The following is a 22757-nucleotide window of genomic DNA, read 5'->3' on the forward strand; positions in this document are numbered from 1 at the left end:
CCTTTCACAACTCTTGTTCAAAATAGTCTGTTTTCTATGAACTGATGAATATAGATCAGGTGATATGAAGGTCTTTCTTCAAAATTTCAAAGATCAGGTGATATGAAGGTCTTTCTTCAAAATTTCAAATTGCAATTAAATTAAAAATTCAAACTAATTCCTACAGAAGGAATTTTCTTTTTGGTAGATGCTCTAGCCCAAGGCTGCAGGTAGAAGAGTTATAACATGGTAATTATGAGATGCTTAATCGTATTAAAAAGCTTGAAGACAAAATGCTGCATTCAGTCTTTAGTTCTGTAATGGTGTCTCCTCTTGTTTGAAAGGGAATGTTAATTAGCAGAGAGCAGTTAGCTGTAAAGTATATTAAGTCTGTGTAATGAAATCACAATGGAGAAATGCCTGGTTTAGAAGATTCGTTTTTTGATGGAAGTCTTCAAAGATACAGAGAATAAACAAATTATTTAGTCTTTGTCATATTCCTCAAAAATCCCATTTAGGCTAGGGGCAGCACGATGCTTCATTGCATTCTTAAGCAAGACTGGGCTGTAGGAAAAAGGTTGGATGAACAGTAGAGGGGGATAATGCAACATGAAACCACAAGGCATTGCTAAATATAAGTACACAGGTATTAGTCAGTATCTCATAACAATTTTTAGTAATTTTCCTGTTAAGACACAAATTTCTTCACTTCAATCACAGTCTATTAGTATTTGATTTAGAGCTGAAACATATGAGTAGACTATAAACGTATTTATGATTTTATTTTTCCATTTCTCTCTAGGAAAAAGGTTCTAATTTCAAAAATATGTCTTTAGAGGAAAATTCATCCTTTATTAATCAATGCTTACTTTTATTCTGTCATTTTTAATCAATGTAGATGGCAACCCAAAATATCCCAAAGAATTATTCACAATAAATGCATGTTAATATCTAAATAAATAATTTCATTTAATCACTTGTTCAATTCTGTGGAAGATAACACAATTGCTCTGCTTTGCTTTATAATTACTGATTTTTTCCAAAGTTGGCACATGTGGCTGACCAAATTTATTTAAATGATGCCCCTTTGTATATACTAGAGTTTGCTCAGTGCAGAGGAAAATGATACAAACTGTTTTCCTTAAAGCTAACTTATTTCAACAGTATTCTTTTTCATGTTCCAGAAAATATATTCTACTTTTTTTGGGGTACTAATTAGGAACTGATAATTTTCAAATAACCATAAACTGTTTTCACTGTGAGCTGCCCTGTTCAGTGTTAGTGCATATGTTAGAGCATTTGAAAGTTTGGCATCTTGAAAAATATTTGTAAGTGCTATAATTGTGACTTGCTGATGGAAATGGAAAGTGAATCATCCATTTCACTTGCAAATTTAAGAAATCTCATCGCCATTCAAAGACATTAAAGCAAGGTTAAATTAGTTAAAGTGGTTATTCAGAAAATGAAATTATATTTAATCCATCTGCCGATATTACAGTGCTCATATAGCGATTGAATTCATAGTGATTAGCTCAGGGATTAGTTCTCAGTGTCTGTGAATGTTCATGAACAGTGTGAATAAGTTGTTTGGAGAACAGAAAAAACAAGTTGCTGATAACTGTTCTGGCATTACTAGTAAGTCAATAATGTCCAGGGGGATGATGAAAAAAGTGCAGTATTTGATTTAAGAAGCTGTGCAGCGATACTTAGGATTGAAAAGGGGTTATGGCTTGACTAATAAATTCGTAGTGGGCGTGGGAACCCAAGATTTGATTTTAGAAGTTACATAGTCCTACTTGGGTCTGAAATGCTTTGGATAGTGAGTAAGTTTGTGTATGTAAGGAGGAATACCAAACAGCATTCACTGTTTGCTTTTCACTGGAAGTGTGGTAATCCTCTTGATTTTCCCACAGAAATCAAGTGCTCTTAATTTACTGTGTCTCTTTCCTTAGATAAACCCAAGTATTCTTCTAGGTAGGACTGATTTGTGTATGCTGACTTTTTGTATTTCATGGTTGCACCAGCTTCCTCTTTCTCTAACAGATAGATGAATGTCTTTAAATTATCTGACCATGCAGACATTGATGTTCCAAATATGATGGATAAAATGTAAAGAATGGCTATCTGAATTTTTGTTGCTAAGCTGTAAACTGCAGGAAAGAAGGAGCAGTAATGGTGGGTGACTTTACCTTGTCTGTAGGTGCCTTTGTTACCAAATTTCCCAGACCGTTTCCATAGTGCAGGAGCTTTGTACAAACTTTCTGCATGAAGGTTGTCACATCTTCTTCATTTTGGTCCCCATTTGAAGTGCTGTACCTTCTCTGCTTGCCATTTGATGAATAGAAGGCATCACTAATTAGACAGGCACTCCTTTAATTTTATTGTTTGTGACCAGTTTCAGATCCAGTTACAGACCCAGTAAGAGGTGATGCATTTTTACAGAATTGCACCTGATCCTTGTACTGAGGAGTTATCAGGGTGAAGTGATAGTCCTACAAAGGTCAGCATGGGTAGAAATACAGCACATGGTTATGGGTTATGGGTTACAACTCTCCATATTGGCAACTCAAAACCTAAATGAAATTTTAATTAACTGCAGTTAACTGAAAACCTGCCTGTGTAAAATGAAGTTTGAGTTTAATTAAAAACTTCAAATTTTGATAATATATTCCCAGATCACAATTTTTCTGCTATTTTATCAGACCTATTTATTCTTGACATTAAAGAGTTCTTTTACTTCCTTCTCAGCAAGCAAATGTACCTAGACAATAATTCATGTTGCAGTTTATTCAATAAGCAGAATGCATTTTGAGAAATACTGCCTTTTAAGAATTGCATCTGATCCAATAAACCAAATTATATAACAGCAAAGTATGTCACCGATGTAAACAAATACCAGATGGGTTGTAAAACATTCAATTTTAGATCACTGCAAATAGACTGAGATAAACACTGCTCTGGTGTATTGTCAGTCATTAGTAAAGCTCAAAAAGGGATTCCCTCTGCGTGCCCATATTCTGGAGGGTTCCACTTCATGTTTGTTTTTCTCTTGCTTTGAGTCTCGCTCTCTTTAGCCCCCCTTGCTACCTGTTATTGTGCTTTCAGACCCAATGTACCAACTTGGCTGCTTTTCAAAGTGTGACAACACAAGCCAGCAAGATTTTGCTAATGAAAATCAGAAGGTGTTCCAGAGAAAGCATTCCCAGGGAAGGGGTGTGGGCCGGTTGAGCCTGTGGAGGCTGGGATGTTGCTTTCTGTATTTTGGGGAGTGGGCTCATCTCTCGTGTCATTTTCCAACCCTGAAGGGATGGATGTTGTTACCTATCCCAGACCCAGCTTCCTCCAGGGTGGATGTACATGGTGACAGTTGGATTTTTTCACTCTTCAAATATGAATGCTTTCACTACAAGACTCTTTCAGTTGTCGTCAGTTCAAGATAAAATTCGAAGTGTGTTTCTATTATTGATTGAATGCAAGGCTGAAGTTCTTTTCCACACAGTTAAAATCTGGAGGCTGCTGTTCTGTATTTAAGATATCTGCTAGCACTTCTATAATAAGGTTTTCTAATTGTGTGTTCATTGACATTTTATCTTTAGATACATGGTCTAGTGGTGGACTTGGCAGTGTGAGGTTTGTGGTTGGATTTGATGATCTTAAAGGTCATTTCCAATCTAAACAATTCTATGATCTGCTTATGTGTCTGTATTTTACACTAAGTGAAATCTATAATAATATTTAAATTTAAATTAGCATATCTCATTCAGCATTATATCAGAAGGGGTAGTTAAGTATTGTATTTGGAAGATATCCACATTTTAGTGGGTTTACCTGGTTTTCCGTATTGCCACCTAGATCTCTATTTTCTCTGTTCATACAGTAAATCTGAGATTTATTAGTTCATGCAAACAGCTTTAGACCTTTTAAATCCCGCTTAATACTTGAACCTAAGTAGCAGAAAATACAGAGGCAGATTTTTTGAGAAAACTTGACTTTCAGGTGGATCTGTATACTCCAGATGGAGTCTTGATAAAATCTTAACAAGAGAGGCTATTATTCCCAATATCCAGAATAAACATTCATGTAATGCTCTTCAAAAGGTTTGTTTAAAATAATTCAGTTTACAAAAATTAGTTAAGTAACACAATGCAGGCAGATTTTCAGCAGATGATCTGCAAGTACCATGTCTGAATTATGAGCAATGATGGGTCATTCTTTATTATAAGCTAACCATAAAATGCAGGTTGGATCATAGAAACAGAAACACTTTGTCTCCTTCAAAATGTAGAGCTGGATTTTATTGGTAGAGAGGAGATGCAGTCAGCATGGTTTAGCTAAGAAAGGTTTGTTGTTTTCTTATCATTACTAACCTTTTATTTGTGGGTCTATCAGCCTATTTGACATCCCCAGGGATGCCAAATTTGAGTTATCTTAGGAACTGTATAAATCACAGAATGTGCCTATTTTAGCTGCCTGTTTGGATAGAATTTACTTGTGTAAATACTGAAATAGGGTAGGGTGAATTTAAGCACTCTTTAGGTGTTTTATGTATTGAAAAGTATAGTTAATTTCTATAGATGAATTTCTATCTAGGCCAAAGACTTTTATCTTCCTTGTTTTTCTTCTAAAGTTAACAGAAAAGAGCCACTTCAGATCTGGAGACTTCTCTGTTTTCTCTGTGAGGCTTCTGAGAATCTGACATAACTTTTGTCAATACTTAGTTAACACAGAGGTTTTTTTAGTACATAGTTTGAATTTTTAAGTGTATTTGCTAAGATATTATCAAAAGCTTTGCAGAAAGTGTGAAGTCTAGTTACGTTTTTCATATTTAATGCAGTAAAATCAAACCTTATCTACATACAGACACAGTACACACATATACCAGAGACATGCAGATGTTCCTGATCTTGATTGCATACAAAAGTTTTCTTTCTAGAAGCAAACATCTTCCAGCTGTGGGTATGAATTAGAATTGTGTTGCAGAAAACCAATGCCTTATTTACAAAAAGTATATTTTCTTATTTCTTCTTCTGGGAATTAATTTAAATATGAAAAACACCTGTCATCTTGTCTGACAGCTGATGACAGCATTAAGATCACTGAGTGACTAAGCTGACAAGCTATCCCTGCACATCAAAACATCAGGCTTTTATTGCTGTCTTGGGTATACAAGAAACTTGTATTAAGTGGTCTTTAACAAGGACTCATCCTGTTTGTCAGTTCTGTGACATGATTTTTATGAAGGAAGGAGTAATGACCCACGTCAGCTGAAGATGAGGAGATTGCAGTAGGTATTGCCTGTCTGCATTCCATGAAGCTTGTCTGCAGAGATGCAAACAGATCAAAGAGCATGTTTTTTTCATCACAATTCCTGATGGGGATTAGGCAAGTTTATATGAAAATTCATACATTGCTAGTCAGAAACAGATTGTTCAGATTTAGGAAAAAGTTTTCTCATGAAGAAACACAGCTTTTTTTCCCCCTAAGATAATGTGAATTATTGTAGTTTTATCACTGTCATGTTTAACTCCTGTAGCGTTACAACCATGCTCAATTGAATGGGGAAATTACCAAAAGCACTGTGGAAGTGTCCCTTCAATCTGAAACTTGCCTTTCATGTATTCAAAAGTTTGGGGAAATTCATCACTTTGTTTCAGTAAAAACCATTATATTCTCTAATAGTCTTTGATATCTCCTTCAGAAAATAATTATGATCTCTTTTTCAGTGACTGGTGAAGTAAATTGAAATGGAATGTGTTGTGTTGTCTTTTCTCAACTTTTAATCAGGAAGATCTTGGCAAAATATGCTTTGTTATAGTGCCCTGCACTGAGGGTTTTTTCCAGGTCAAGTTAACAGTAAACTGCCCTATTCCAACTTCTGTATAGAGATAATTCTGAACTACAAATTCTCCTATGGCACATTCATGTATTAAGGTTGAAGAATATGAAGAATCCCTACATTTTTCCCGCCTTTTCCAGGGGATTTAGGGTCTCCCTAAATAAACGTTAAATACTAAAGGATTAGAATTCATTGCAACAGTATAATTAGTTTCCAGCCCCAAATCTAGATTTGTACTGTTCACTTATGTGCTCAGGTGAAGGACAGGCTGATCTTTAGAAAAAAAAAATGGACAGCCTGAGTTTATCACCGGAAAAACAGCCACAGAAATATTATTCTCTGTGATTTTTCTCATGCCTCCTTGGAGAGACTTGGGCAGAAGCTGCAAATTCAGTTTCTTGCTACTCCTTATTTCATGTATGAGTCTTGACCCTATGCTCTGAATGGGTTTGAAATCACTTAGATTTAATTTTTTATTTATGTTTGTTATTACGCAGTAATCCATGGCACTGAAAACATGTTATAAAGAAAACAGTGCAGTAGGTAATTAGTGGGAGAAATATTTCAAAACAGTATTTTTAATATGTTTCTTAGTATATATGGCGACGAGCATATTTGTTTGATTTTTAATGCATTCTCTTTGTTTACCCGTATTTGCCTCATCATTTGATGTTGCCAATATTTGGTCAATGTTACTATTTTTCATATAAGGAAATTTTGATGGGGTTTTGAATGTTACGTATTTTTATATTTTTCTGGTTTTATTAATATAAATATTTCTCTTTTTTTTCCTCTAGAAAGGTCCTAAAGGAAATCTCTGTTGGAAACCTAAAGCCTAATGAAACAGTTGAAGCAAATCTGGAAGCACAACTACTTTCTAAATTAGACCATCCAGCCATTGTCAAATTTTATGCAAGCTTTGTGGAGCGAGATAGTTTCTGCATTATCACTGAATATTGTGAGGTGAGACTGAAGAAATTTGACAGAGTGTGTGTATTAAAATGGGGTCTTCTAAGAAGCCATTTTATAAAATGTTTTAGTTTGAACTTTAGTCTTTATTTGTTGCTTGTGGCAGCACCTTCTACTTGTTAGGTGTGTTCCTTTCAGATAAGGAGTGTTATCTGCTCCTGTGAGACTCACAGATGAACAAACCACTGAAGAAGAAATAGGTAATTTTAAGTGCAAGTTCATTTGGTATTACAAGTGTTACAAGAAAGGCTTAAATGCAGACACACTGCTGGATCTGTGGGAGAACTCAGAAAGGCTGGACCACTTGTGTGCTACTGATAGGTGAGAGAGATTGAGATTGGGGGTGTGGGGGCACGGTATAAAATCTGGTATAAATGAGGAAGGGAAAACTCACTTGTGATTTGGAGATAATTACAAGAAGCTTAAGCCTGATCATATGGGTGATGAGTTTGGCAGCAGCATTGCCTTTATAAAATGAAAACCAGTGTGAGTCAAAGACCAGAGTGTAGTGGATATAACAAATATTAAATCAGGATATAGTTACCATTCATTTTTTGACTCCAGCATTTGGTTTAAGAACATACTGCTGAAATCTGTCTTAAAGCTTTCAAATAAGAATTTAAACATATTTAAGCCAGTTTTTAGTAGTTTATATTAAACAAGTGCCTACTTTGTATTAAATATAGATGTGCTCTTTCAAAAAAATCTGTCATACATAAAGTGATCTTTTAATGAAACTGTGAAGCAAACTCTTTAGTTGTGCTCTGCTAGACATGCTGAAATGCTTTGGAAGATAATGAACTTAGACTACTGGGTTACCTGTCCACAAATCAGATTTGATTTAACTAATCAAATTTCTTCAAGAATGTAGCTTTCATGGGAATAATTAAACAAGTACCATTCCTGTCAGTTATTTCTTCCTTAGAAGCTTTATTTGATGACAGTAAAATGCATATTTTTTGCTGTGATATTTAAAAATTAAATCTGAAATGTTCAATTCTGTGATACAATCTGAGTATTTGTTCATATACTGTTTTAACACCCATGCAGGAGCTTTTTGTACCATTCCCTGAATGTCTGACAGCTGGGGTTTGAAAATATTGTCAAATCTTCAAGGAAATCCAGAGCTCAGAACTGAAGGATTATTCTGATCTAGTCCAGCCATTACCATGCACTCATAATTTTCTCTCTACTAGCAGTTCAAAGTGGCCCAATACCAGATCAGTTAAACATGTAGGAATAAAGGAACCTGTTTCAGCAGCACTATAGCATCTTTTATCTATCCACTGCTTTTTACTCTCTTTTGAAAAAATTTTTGTTCATTTGGCATAAAGTTATAGGTGAATAAAAGAATAAAATGATAGTAATCGCAAGCATGACTCCTTGGAGTTTTAGGGTTTTTTATGCAGGCGGTATTAACTACCCTGCATGAAAATGTTTTGATACAGAGTTACCCTATGATCTGGGAGTCACATCCTCAAACAATGTATTAGAGCAAGGCAAATGAAGGAAGAGGAAATGGGTTCACTGGTTATGCACTGAATCTTTTCAGTTTTGAATCTGCTAGGTGAGGTCAGGATGATACTTGGCCCAATAGGATGTGCTGCTGACTTTTTCCCAAAGGACACGTTCTGTGGTAGCGTTGCATTTAAGCCATTACAATATATTTCATCGACTATTCAGACAAGTACAAAGCAAAGTTGCACACATTGCTATACAGTTTCTTTTCTGTTTTAAGGGGAGTATTTCCAGATAAATACTTTTGTATTTACTTATTTATAACCCGCCTTTGTATGTGGTGGGATTTGGGTCTTTTGACCTAAAAGATGCCTGTTTAAATCATGCATAAATTGAGAACGAGAAAAATGTAGTGCTACCTGATCCTTGTTTGGAGGTCTAGTACATTCAGTTTTTCATGCATAGAATAATTACCAGATTGGCAGTAATTGGTACTCTTGGGCAGACTCAAAACAAAGAGCACACATTAAGTTGGCATGGGAACGGAACTACCCCCCTGAGCTTTATTCTGTTTTCTCCAAAGTACTGTGACTTATTCATTAGCCACGGTGCTTTGTTCATTCTTGCATGAGTAGCATAGAGGGAGCCTCCAGTGCAGCTGCCCTGTGCTATACCTTCTCCTGTGAAAGAAAAACAGAGAGCATTGATCTCCGTTGCTCAGCTTGACATCTTTTATTACAACTAAATTTAATCAAACTTATAGAAAATAAGTATATGTGTTCTGTTTTATCGTACTTGTTGAGCTTCTTAGACACTTTCCTCAGTTCAAGATCTTGTGGGTAATATAAACATTATCAACTAACACTGATTTCAAACAAAGATGCCTTAATGAACCTTGGATTTCATTTTGTGATATAAATTGGACTTCAATAAAATACAGTTTTTACAAGGCAGTTACTTTAAAAGTGATATCATTGTAATATTTTATAAGGCAGAACTGGTTGTACGTTCCCCCAGACAATTATTTATGTCTCTTGACTGCGGTCTCAGCTGTGGTGTGAGTACACATATGCTAAGGAAATCTGAGCAAAAGGAATAACTAAAGCAGTCAATGCCTGTTCACGTTATCAGCTCTAGATGCTAAGCTGTTTTAAATAATTTACTGGTGTGTTTGATAGTCTTGATATTTAAACAGAAACTGCAGCTTGGAAACTCCATATGCACCTAATTTGTTAAATTGTTGAATTCCTCATGAATTTCATTATACTGACCTTGCAAAATGCTAAATTGGGTCGACAAATTTTTTCAGAGTTTCACAGCAGCAGTATTTCAGCAATCTTTTATGATGTGTTTTTGTTTTCCTTTTTTTAGACTCAAAGTTAAATTAATTGTAGGATATTGAGACCACTCTTCCCTTCCTGAAGGTAAAAACTATGCAGTTATGTGAGGGCACATGTAGTGCTTTATTCAGCTTCTTTTGTTCTCCTTAGACCTCTTGCAGGAATTGTCCCTCAGCTTCAGAGTATTCACTGCCCTAACTCTGTAGGTCCTGCACTTACTTTTCTTTGCATTTTTCATGGCAATGTCTTATTGTGAGAGGGCACACATTGGGACAGGGAGAAATGGTGTTTGGAGCCTGCTGCACTTCATCTGTCCTCACCTGGATAGTACACAGTCCCTTGAGGCCAGCAGCCAGCTGACACATTTGAGCACCCCCTCAGTCCTGGGCTCTGGATGGTCTGGGGCATCTGTCTGGAACAGTTTATTTTATAATAATGACTCACTGTTTTTGAGGTGCATGAGTAGATTCAGGCACAGCCCATCTGGTTGCCATGCAATGGAGTACCCAGCACCAATTTTTCTTTCCTTCCTCTTCTCTGCTGCAAGCAACCAGGGGGAAGCTGCTGAACATTTGGAGTTGCAAAAGGGAAGCAGCTGCGGAGAGTTCCAAGTTCCCAGAAGAGCTTCTCTCTGGGCTGCAGCAGGGCAGCAGATGGAGAGCTGAACCCATATTCCCTTCCCTAGTGAATGAGATGATTCAGACATTTCAATTAAAAAATTGCAGGACATTGTCAGGGAACATTTTTGATAGATGACAAAACAGTTTTGCTTTGTTTTAACACACTGACTTCTGAATGTTGTAACTTAGAATAAGAAAGGCCATAGAAATTACTGTAAACTCATGTCAGAAGCACATGATATAGATCTGCAAGGACAGAATCTGCTTATTTTGTAGCAGCAGTATGAGGCACTGTGGTGTTTGGAACAGAAAAACAAGAAATGCTGAAGACATCATAAAATGGTGAGAGTCAACAGTGCAGAGGAATAAAGGGTTGATGATGGAAAATGATACTGGTTCAGTCGTACAGGTGAAATAGTTTCTTGTATATGGCACATAAATCTTCTGATTTTATGTAGAATGTACAATGTAAAAGTAACGATTTATGGCAAATAAGCTCTCCTGATGTAAGGTAATCAGTCACTAGACTGTAGTCAGACTCACAGTCCCTTTGCTCTGGGGTTAGTTACCTCAACACATTGCTTACCATTAATATGTGTGCATTCTTGTAGACAAAATGAATTTATTTTATAAACTGGATAAACAATCAGCTGACCACCATCTGTGTATTTTTGAGCAAAAAGAATGGTTTTCCTGGAAGTCTCCTCAAAATCCTCTTTCATCACGTTGTTGTGCAACTGATATTTCCAGCTATCTGGATTACAGTTTTCAAGTAGTCTTTTTCTGGAAATATTTTCTATTTTATTGGCACTCTCTGCTGTGTGTCCATTCTACATTGTTCCATTCCTAGTGCTCCTTCAAGATCAATTGTTATTTTAATGGAGTATCACAATAACACATGCTACATATTCTTGAGGCTTTAAGTCTGCTTTGTTTCTGGCAAAAGTGAGTTTGAAAGAGGGCAAAGTATCATAATTAAAGAGACAGTATTTTAATTCTTAAGAGAACAACATGGTTTCTTTGATGCTGACATGGTTATTATAACATAATAAAAGAGTGTCTCTTGACTGTGCAATGTTTGACTGGAGTGGAAATGCTTTTCTTAAATTCATGAACTTATTTAGACCAATTGGGACAGATTAATTTTACTTACCTGGGTGTCTATATATTAGCCAGTCAATGTAGGCCCTCATCATAAATCTTTGCAGGGAAATAGTGTTTCTACAACATGATCCATCCCTTCTAAGGCAGGCAACTGGATGGCAGAGATAATTGCACTATACAGGTGTGTGTTCCTTTGTGTTGACTGTAAAGTTTGAGGGTGACCAGCTCAGATGCTGAAGTCGGGTGACATGAAGTAAGAGCAGTTGAAAACTTTGCTGATCTTGTGTAACACTAAGAGAAAACTATGAAGCCAGACTGGTTAACACCATTTTGATCCTCACTCGTGTATGCTTTTGGTGCTGGCAGAGTTCAGAATTCACATGCATATGTTGATTTTACAGACCTACATGATAGGATGCCTGAAGGTCTAAGGAAGTGGGGTCCTGTACTATGATGAGGGACATAGCATTTTGAAAACTTACTTTAATTGTACAAATATATTGTGATATTTTTCAGGGTGGAGATCTAGACTTTAAAATTCAAGAGTACAAAGATTCTGGGAAGATGTTCACTCAAAGTCAAGTAATAGACTGGTTTATACAGTTGTTACTCGGAGTCGACTATATGCATAGGGTACAGTCATTTGATATGAGAACATTTAGCTTGGGAGGGGAGTGAATGGACTTACTGACTAGTTGGAGGTACTCAAACAGAAATGAAAGTTCTGTTCACCAAACTATTGTAGTTAGTATATGTCAGATACCTCAAGTGTAATTAATTACCTATCCTGCAGGAACATTGTACATTCTATCTTTTAGCATGACAATGGTAGATGTCTTCCAGCATTAGACACACTTTTTTAAAAGAGCCAAATGGAGTATGGAGCACAGTAGAAATAGTTCAATATTGTTAGAAGAAAATGGATTAAAATGTTAAAACTAAGTCATCTTTTTAAAGGGGAGTCAAGAAGCATGCCCTGCACGTATTTACTGTGAAGCATCCAATAGATAGGCTTGATGGACTCCCAGTAAAATCAGTGGAGTTACATACATGCATTCTTTGAAAAGAGACAGCACTTTTAACAGCACATCAAAGATTAACTTAAAAAATTACTGCAGGTTGTCCAGATATGAGGAGATCACACATGATTGGAGCAGGGGTAGTGTATATAAATGGTTGCCTACCTCATCATCTCCATGAGTGTAGCTCTTGTCTGCAGTGTGATTTGGCAGGCTGACTGCAGTGATGGAAAGATTTCCCTTGCTGCCAGTGTGCTGGACATGTACAGTGCTTGTCTGGTCCCTTTTCTGCATCATCCTTTGTTTGCCTGAATTTTAGGTGAAACCGAGCAGTAGGTAGAGAAGTCACCTGTTATGAAGAACAACCGTTCCTGAGCTGACCTGAAGTTAAGTGTGTGGGATGTGTTTGACCTAAACTAATGGATGCCTAATGAGTTTTTTCAACTGTCAGACTGTGAGGGAAAAGGGCAGAGTGAATTGCTGTCCAAGATGCAAGGGCATTTTTGTTCCTAAATGCCAATTTATTTAGGACTTGTACATGAAATGCTGCCCTTCCAGTGATGGGAGGACATGAAGAGAACTCTCTTGGGATGCTTTGCCTCTTCAGCATTCACCTCAGACCAAAAGGACAGAGGGAGATGGAAATAAAAATCCTGACATCTTGAACTTCAATTTAACAACTTATCATTAAAAGTTTCGGTACCCTGGAAAGTCCCCTTTTGGAGAAATCCTTACTTTAACATATGTGTTTAGAAGATGCTTTGTGCAGAATAATGCAGAATAATAATATAAACATTGCATTTGGACTCATGGTCATTGTAGGCCCCTTCCAACTGAACTATTTTATTTTATGCTATGAGTTATTCTTTTTGTCTTTCATTTTCTGTATTTCCTTATGCCTCTTTTATCTCTCGTTTTTCCCATGTGTCCCTCTTTTCTACTCTTCTCTCCATTTTACTTATCTTCTACTTGTTCTCAAACAAATCTTTAAAATCAAATAGGATCCTAAAAATAAACTTAATTTGGTAAATAGGTATATAAAATTTGGTTTCCTGAGAAGTCAGTTAATTCTTCATTTAAAGCAATTTGATTTTCCAAACATCATTGCATTTTGTCCTTTTCAATCATAGCTAATAGTACCTCTCCAGACACTTACAAATAACGTGATGGTTTTATTTTTTATATATTTATTTGTATTTTATGTTATTTGGTTGTATGTACATTACAAAATTTAACCTTTTTCTTACTAGTATAGAGTCAAACAATAGCTTAAATGGAAAAGGTTAGGCTTAAAAGAATTTAAAACTACCTGCAGAAATTTGAAATCCTAAAACATAATAACAGCCCTCTGTTTCTGTGTAGAAGAGTCATGCATGACTTCTTCTCTACTGACATGGAAAAAAGCTGTAGTATATGTTTGAATTGTGTTCTAATGCAAAGAAAGCTTTTCCTTAGAATTAGAAGCTTGAAGCGTTTACAACCTGTGGGTTGGTTCTTCCCCAAGCCATTCCTAAGAAATCTCAGCTGCTGTGGACAGGAGTCTTTTTCCAGAGCATCAAAAATTATGGTTTTAAATATAGACTATTCACTTGTCCTTCTTGCACAACTTTAATTGAACTTCCACTCTTTGTGAAAACTCTTATGCTGGAAACTTGATCTTGATTTTTTTTTTTAAATTTGAAACTTGAAAACAAAGTTATCTAGAAATAAACAGATTCAATCCTTATCTGTCTTTGTTATAAACAAAGGGAGAAATAAAAGAGAGACAACACAATTCAGTGGTCTGATCTAGATGGAGGCTTTTAGCATGAAACCATCCTGTAGTCTCTCATAATACACGTAGCCCATCACATGTCAGGGCACAAAATTAATCCCACAGCAATCAGGCAATGAGGCCACTGATTGATTAACCTCAATTTGAATACAGCTGACCATTATGTTACCCATCATTTTGCTAATCTTTGTGAAGAATTTGTGAACACAGCTTTTTATAAGGTTACTCATTATGCAAACAGCAGATAATACAGGGTTCAGACTTACACAGAACCTCTTACTCCTCTGCAGAGTTCTTCAGATAGAGTAAAGAGAAATTAACTGCACAAGATTTCACAGCAGTAATAACTTCAGCTTCCCTCACCTTCACTTGCGGCTCGTTCTGTTGCAGGCAAAGCTTCATTCAAGGAGTCTGCCCACTGCTCAGGGCTTGTCTTGTTCTTTTATGACTATGAAACAACAAGCAGGTACTCTACAGAACCCAGATATGGGTATACTTACGGCCCAGATTTGAAAATGTCCTTAAGTAAGTGTTAATTTCTACCCAAAATAACCACTCAATAACTGCTTCAGTGTCCATCAAGTGAAGTTTTGCTGGAGCCCAGTTAATTCATGTTGCCTTTATAGGTCTGTCTCATCCTACAATAAAAAAGTTGCTCTCTTTCTTTAACTGGATTCACAGTGCAGGCTTGATATTATTTTCTTACTAGTATTAAAGTATTCTTTTCAGGTAAGGTTTCTGCTGGTACCTTGTTTATCTTCTGACATATCATGGCAGAATGAGTTGCATTGCAGTGAGAGATATCATCATGGAAAACTCAAAAAATCACCCCAAATATTTCTTTGTCATATTAATCTTACAATTATTGGTAATGCAACTAAAATACATAACATTTTCATCAATATGTTGCAAAATTATATTAGCATTACACTGTAATTCAAACTAATGTGACCCAAGCATCTTTTCATCTCCTTTTCAAATAATATGCTACTGAAAGCTTTCTGGATCGTTTTTATACTTCAAGATACCTGTTATTAAAATAATAGATATTCAGGAAAATTTCAGCTTCAGAAATTCTGTGGTTATGTTTCTATAAAGGAGTACTTTTAAAAGAACATTGAAACCCACCAGTGCTCAGAAACTGTGCAAGAATAAGTTAATGCAGTGAAAGCAAGTTCTTTGAAAGGATCTGTGTGATGAATGTTAAGACTAGTCCTTGTGAATCTAAATTAACCCAACAAGATGTCTGTAAAACTCTCTCTGTGTGTGTGTATATATATATATATACATATATATACTTATGGAAGAATAATAAATATCACCTCAGTTTAATTTCCTTACTGATATAATATATGAGTGTGTGCATATTGCTCACAGAAGTTGTCAAATAGAGAACAAATTATTTATAAACAATACTTTATAAACATGAGTGGAGACATACTGAATAAAACTTCAATTTTTCTCAATGTGCAAACCTTTTTCTAATGAAAGTAAAGGCATTACTTTCAGGACAAAAAATTGAAAGAAAAAGAAGTGAAAAAAATTGCTATAAGAATGTGAAGAACTCTTTTTCTTGACCCATAAAAATAGAAATGTTTCTTTTTCATGCCCAGTCTACGTACATACTGCAATGAATTCTAGTATTATTTTTCATGGCTTTTTTCCCATTTTTGAACTGAGTATATTGAGTTACATATTTTTTCCTCTTTTTGCAAAAAATATTTTCAAATCAGTTGGGGACGAAATTGTGTATTTAAATTCTGCTGCAGAATGCGTATTTTCTAATCTTAATATAGAAACTATTTTGGAAATAATTTCATTATGTCAATGCCTAAGACTTTAATAATTCAAATTTGAGATAATACTTAAGGATTGCTCAAAAAAAATTTAAGTTGAGTATTATATTTGTTTTTCCTGCCCACGTCTCAAGAATCTTAGAGCATCAGTTTCTTTCTTTACATGATCTAAATGGCTGAATGACAACTGTATTTGTGTTACCAAATACAGTTTCTGTAGCCAGTATGTACCAAATGCTCTTCTAACCTCCTGAGCAGAGCTGATGACTAATCCTATGTGCTGGCAATCATTTTAAAAGTGGAGGAATTCTAGTTTAGGCGAGGTTACAGGGAACAATGCTTTTGGAAGTGTTATTAACAAGAATAAGTTGAGAATATGTTTTGTATACTGTAGAGATACTTTGTTTTCCTAAGGGGCTGCAGAACTACTATCACACATGTAAGATTTATAGAAATTAAGATGATTCTGTATATCCTTACATGGTGTGTAGCTCATGATGTTTTTTTCAAACTCTGATGGAAAAATAAGTCTGTAAAAGCTAATTGTTCTGTTTCTTTTCATCTTTGTCTTTGTAAAATTCTTTCATCTTCCACACTGTTACTGTAAAAAATTGAACTACTAGCTTAGGCTATATACATATTTGTCTTTGAAGTAATATTTTTGCTTCAGGAGTCTTCTCTTAGCTTTGAGAAGCTCTTATTTCTGTTTTTCTCATCCCTTATTCTCTTGTGAGGCATCTCGTTCTCCTGGCAGAAAATAAGATGTAATGCTTTTAAGGCGAGTCCGATAGGAAAACTTGCCTTTCTCCCTTCCTCTGCAGCTCATGCTGTGTCTGTATCTATATTCTTAAGCTGGGATCCCCAGGTACATTTTTATTACCCTGTTTAGGCTCTCACCCTTCATGTGGGTGCCCGTGATGCACCTCTCTGTGTGTATATGAAGCTCCTTAATGCCATCGTCTGTGGATTGTCACTGGCAGAGTTAGATGGTAGCAATGGTGGGCTGGTCTTTCTGAAAAGGGCTGAAGTTAAATACCTAAAATACTTAATATGTGCCTCTGAATGCTTCCAGTTGGATGAGGCTGAATTTCCTTTTCTATTCCAGATGGATACTTCACAGGGATTTGAAAGCCAAGAATATATTTTTGAAAGATAATCTTCTTAAAATTGGTGAGACTTCCATACTTTTTAAAGATATATTTATTTTCATGTGATAGAACAGTCCAGCAGACATTTTGTCAATAAGGAGATTAAAAGAAATAGCATTTTGATTTGTGGTCAAACATTTATTTGACAGTCAGACAGAGGAGAGGCAGTGAAATCTCTAGCTTTGAGGATGCTTCAGGCTTGGCTGGACCTGCACCTGAGCAGCCCCATGTAACTTGCTTTGAGCTAGGGATTTGAATCAGAAGACCTTGTGAAGCCTCTTCAAACCCACATTGTTCCGTGATATGTTTTTATTTTGAAGAATTACGGAAAATTGTTTTTCCTCTTTTTTTAAATACTAGCAGAATTTTCTGGACGTACAGTCATTTTATCATGTCTAACAATAAACAAAAAAAGTTTATATGAATAGATGTATAGTTATATTAATAGATTATTGTTTCTACTAATATTTTTAGGAGATTTTGGAGTTTCTTGTCTTTTGATGGGTTCATGTGATCTTGCAACTACTTTTACTGGGACACCATACTACATGAGTCCAGAAGTACTGAAGCACCAGGGATATAATACAAAATCTGACATTTGGTGAGTAGTTAGAATGCTATTTTGGTTGGATTAGGCATTTATCCCCACTAAAACTATTTCAAGACATTTGAATCAAATGTTGCAATCTGAGGCCTTGCCACTTGTGTTAAGAAGCCTGTAGTTGGCTTTTTTTTAGTCAGTTATCTGAGACTTTAAAGGAGAGTAAAATTCAGATCCAGTCTCTGATGTGATACAGGATGATTGTAGACAAAGTTCAGGTTTTTCTAGGAAGAGGGAAGTCTCTTTTTTTCTCGTGTTGAGAGAGATGAGTTGAAAGAAGCAACTTTCTGTGAAACTTTGGGTGGATGAGCAGAGTGATTCTGGCTGAGAAGATAGAAGGACCTTCTTAGGAACTAAATTTAAAAACAGGGGCAAATGTTAAAAGCAATAAAGTATTTGGAAATGGAGTTGAAAATGAGAATAACTGCAGTGTTAAAACAGAAACAAAAGGCACTCGGTTTTATGAGGCTCAAAGGTAGAAAGAAAAGTGTCAGTTCTGCATTTAGATGTCACAAATTCTTGAGATCAGGACTTCTGAGGTGATGATTAGAGAATCAGGTCTAGAAGCTGAGATCTGTTGAAAGACTTTAGGAAACTTTTAGGTATGAGGTACTCTTCCAAGCTAAGATGGACAACAATTTTTTTGGATGGGGAAAATATCTGGCTTGTTTGTATGTCTGTCTTAAACATGTCATGTTTTAAGATAATAGCTAAAAGTGTTGCGTTTTTAGATTTTGTCATAGTATTTTATTTAAGGGGCTTTGTTTCTTTTATGAGGTGTTCTGTTGGTTTTTTTTTTTCCCTGTAGGTGTGTATATCAGAAGATTCATTTTTTATAAATATTCCAAACCAGGGAAGTTCCTTTGTAAAACATGTGGCCACTGGAATATACTTTGATTGCTTGTTAATTTACTCTCAGTTCTGCCTTTTCAAAATATACTTGTGACTGCAGGATATATTTCTGAAAGTGGAGAACAGTCATCTGTATTTTCAGATGGTAGCAACCATTTTTCACAGTTGACATATTCAGTCCAGCCAATGGATATGTCAGGAATCTCATCTCATGGATTTGATGTCAGATTCTCTCTTGTTCATCCGTAGCAAATATCAGTTAATACATGTAGTCAATAAAAATATATTGGGAGAAGATTTCAAAAGATGTCAGAACAAATGAATAGTCAGGGAAGCCTGCCTTTTGTGGTCTTCTATTGTGAGAAATAATTTCTTTTATTGCAGTGCAAATAGAAAGTAAAATACGTGTTTAAGTTCTATTTGTGGTTACTAGTGTCAGTCCACATAGGTCATTGAAGTTGTATAGAGTAAACACAAACAGAATTTGGTCCAATATTTTTTATAAATGATGTGTTGATCACCCTTTCAAAATTTACAAAAATGCAGAAAAACGTCCCCCATCCCAAAGTCAGTAGCTACCAGCGTTCTGCTGTACTTTCTGGTTTTTGTAATCTTTCCAAAGCATTACCAAGAGCACTCATCTGAGGGTGAAACTGCCTTCAGTAGGAGCTTCTTGGCCCTCACTGTAGGGGCACTAAGGAGGAGGTGTGCCCTGACTCAGTAGTTCCCCAGCCCACAAACCCTTTCTTTTTTTGAGCCAGGAAACTCTTTTCATCAGGACTCATATGTTTGATTGATACTCTCATTATTTCATCTTTTGCTCTTTTAATAGTGATTCTATTTGATTGGGGTTTTTTTTACTGTCCCCATTTAACAGGGGCCAAAATGCAAGAGGACCCTGAGCATACAGGGGAGCCCGCCCTGGAGGCTCCAGGTGAGATTAAGTCCTTGGGCCACTATGCAGGAAGTTCAGTTGCTCATGAAGAATCAAAGACTCATAGAATGGTTGGGGTTGGAAGGGCCCTTAAAGATCATCTTGTTCCAACCCCCCTGCCATGGGCAGGGACATCTTCCTCTAGATGAGATTGCTCAAAGCCCCATCCAGCATGGCCTTGAACTCTCTCTCAATTTGAAGCTGTTACCCCTTGTCCTATGATTACATGCCTTTGTAAAAAGTCCCTCTCTGGCTCTCCTGCAGTCCCCCCTTATGTACTGGAAGGTGCTGTAAGGTCTCCCTGGAGCCTTCTCTTCTCCAGGCTGAACAGCCCCAACTCTCTCAGCCTGTCTTCATGGAAGGGGTGTTCCAGCCTTCAGATCATCTTTGTGTACCTCTTCTGGACTTGCTTCAACAGCTCTGCATCCTTCTCATCTTGAGGGCCCAGATTTTGATGCAGTATTCCATGTGAGCTCTTAGAAGAGTAGAGTAGAGGGAAGAATCTCCTTCCTCAGCCTTCTGGTCACACTGCTTCTGTTGCAGCCCAGATGTGGTTGGGCTGTCAGCACACGTTGCCAAGTCATGTCGACCTTTTCATCAAGCAACATCCCCCACGTCCTTCTCCGTGGGCCTGCTTTCAGTCCATTCTCTGCCCAGTCTGTATGTGTGACCTAAGTGCAGGACATTGCAATTTGCCTTGTACTCCATAAGGTTGGCATGGGCCCACCTCTCAAGTCTGCCAAGGTCCCTCTGAATAACAGCCCTTCCTGCCAGCATGTGGACCATACCACACAGCTTGCTGTCAGCAAACTTGCTGAGGACATGCTCAGTCCCTCTGTCCATGTTGCTGACAGAGATGTTAAACAGCCCTGTTTGTTGATCCCTGAGGAATTTCAAGGAGTTGCCCAAGCCTTTTATATGTAGCTGAAGTGACATTCTCTCTTCAGACTTGTCCTTCTGATCTCTAGCAGGACTCAAAAATTCACACACAAAAATTCAGACTTACAAGTGTTCCCATGTTAAATATAAGATAATGTAAAATATCTTCTGGAAAAGACAGTTAGTGCTCTCTCACCTTGTTATCATGGTCCTCTCACTGTTCAGTCCAGTTCATTGGAAAGACCTTAATTTATGCTGCATTATGGATGTGCCCTAAAGAGACACTGTGCTTTTCAGGTTCACTGAAATGTTCTGCAACTGGCTTTTCAAAACTGGCTTGAATATCCACAGTGCTGCAGCTGGTGCAAGAAGTATGGTCCTTTACAGCTCAAGGTCAATAGGTGGGAAAACGCTTCGTGTTTTACAGCTCTTCCCTATGGAAGTTCTGCAGTTGGGCTCAGAGAAGTGGCAGCATTTCTGTTTCCTTCAGTTGAAATGTCAGGGCTGGAGTTCTTTGCTATTGCATGCTTTATGTCAAATCTAAATTCACAGGAGGCAAATTAAAACTAGCTCACGTGTTTTCCTCAGCATCCCTGAGCCTGGACTGGCCGGGCCATGAGTTCACCACTGCTTCTTCCCATCAGTGCTTCCCCCTACGGATCTGGCAGACAGAGAAGAGTCAGAGCAGTGCCGGCAGCCGAGCTGAGACAGAGAGAGCCCGAGAGGCCAGGGCAGGTCAGGGATCAGTCAATGATGTGTGTGTGGGTGCAATTGGGGCTCACTGGGAGCCCAGCACAGCGTGAGCCCGAGGCGCTGCTGTGCTGCTGTCCTGGTGTCCCTTCCTGCCCTTACACACTCCCTGGTGAGACTGGTGTTGTTGGGGGTTGGCTGGCATTCCCCTGCCTCCAGAGCTATGGCACTGCCTTCATGTGTCAAGAAAACTGAAGGAAATAGTTATGAGCAATAACATTTCTCTCTTCTTTTCAAAGATATGAGCATATAAGGTAAACTTCATCCAGGAACTTTTCAATGGATTTGTGCATATTATATGTTATAAATCATCTCAGAAACAAAACTTATAACAGAAATAATAGTTGAAAACTAGGTTTTTTTTCCCATTAGAGATTTAACAAATTCTTTGTAAGAGAGATATAAATAACTTTCTTTCTGTCTTTCAGAGACAAAGCAATGTCACAATCACGTGTAAATTCATTGTACTGTCTTCCATCAAGTACTGTCAGATTTTGACAGATGATTTGTCTGTTGTGTTTGGGTAAATTGGGTTACCCACACCACAGATCTTGATGCTTTCATTTTACTGTGCTTGCTTGTCTGTGCTTTTCCCCCACTTTGTCTTTTTCTTTAATATTAACAATCAAAAACTGGAGCAATGTTGAGGCTGAGGGGCTGGGGCTGGGGGAGACAGCAGCAGGGAGTTCTCATTGAATAGCTGAGGAAATTAAATTCAGAGACATATTCCTCACAGACTCTGAAGCCAACAAATTGTAAAGACCTTCTGATAAAATCAGATTAAGAGATATAAACCATGAAGGTATATGCATTTACATTATCTGACTTTTGGAGTTGAATTTAAAGCTAGCTTGGCTCTTGCAACCTTTGAAGAGCCTTAACATTTTTTACAAAAGATCAGAAGGTGTTAAAAGGATGACAATGTTTATGTAAGCAACACCAAAAACCTCAGAGTGGTTTCTCCTAAGAATGAAAAGTTAGGGGACTGTCAGTTGAGACTGGGGAGAACACACTGAAGCCTGTCCAGATGCTCCATTTTATGATGTAATTGAGTGTATGTAGCTTCAACGTGAACTGGTCATGCCACAATTCTGCTGAAATTATCTGCTGTTTGGGAACTTTGTCAAACTTATTCATAGATATAGGGAGTTGTCAAACCAAATGTGCTGGCTGGATGGCTTAATGACCATTTTAGAATTTTATAACGTTGGCACTTATGCAGGCTAAGATTATAAAAGTAATTAAATTGTATGTTTGGATCATGTGCATATTGCTTATGGGAATTGGGAAGCAATTTCCTCCTGCTCCTTACAAGGTGCTTAGACCAGAAACGTAGAAACATAACTGAGAAAAGGAGTTTTGGGCCAAAAGCTTGTCAGTTACTTCCTTGGGTGTTTGCAGCCCAGCAGCTCTCTTGGGAAGAAATAGCCTTGCTCTGGCACCTGGGGCAGCATTTCCCATCTTAGGAGATATTTATTTAATTTCAAAGATTTAGATCCTGCAGAAAAAAACCTTATTCTTTTTCCCTCATTCTTATTAACTTTTTTTTCCTATTTTTTTCTTTCATGGGACAGATGGGATCTTCCCTGGGTAATCGGTTCACAGCCCTGGCTGCAGCAGAACGCCCTGGGCATTCTTTTCATCTTTCTCCACCTCAGGTGTAGTCAGAGTACTAAACTAAATGAATAAATCAGCTTC

At 37.0% G+C, this 22757-nt stretch overlaps 1 protein-coding gene across 1 annotated transcript in view; it reads left to right on the forward strand.

Moving 5' to 3' along the window:
• Positions 1–22757, forward strand: part of NEK11 (NIMA related kinase 11) — a gene marked incomplete at both ends in the record, with an annotated part of 78598 nt that overhangs the window by 6665 nt on the left and 49176 nt on the right. Inside the window, 4 exon segments of the mRNA XM_082282732.1 lie at positions 6613–6778; positions 11823–11944; positions 17001–17065; positions 17518–17644. Of these exon segments, the coding sequence (XP_082138858.1) occupies positions 6613–6778; positions 11823–11944; positions 17001–17065; positions 17518–17644 (480 nt within the window).

Source organism: Coloeus monedula (genome assembly GCF_965178545.1).
Source record: "Coloeus monedula genome assembly, chromosome: 1".
In the NCBI taxonomy this organism is placed as follows: domain Eukaryota; kingdom Metazoa; phylum Chordata; class Aves; order Passeriformes; family Corvidae; genus Coloeus; species Coloeus monedula.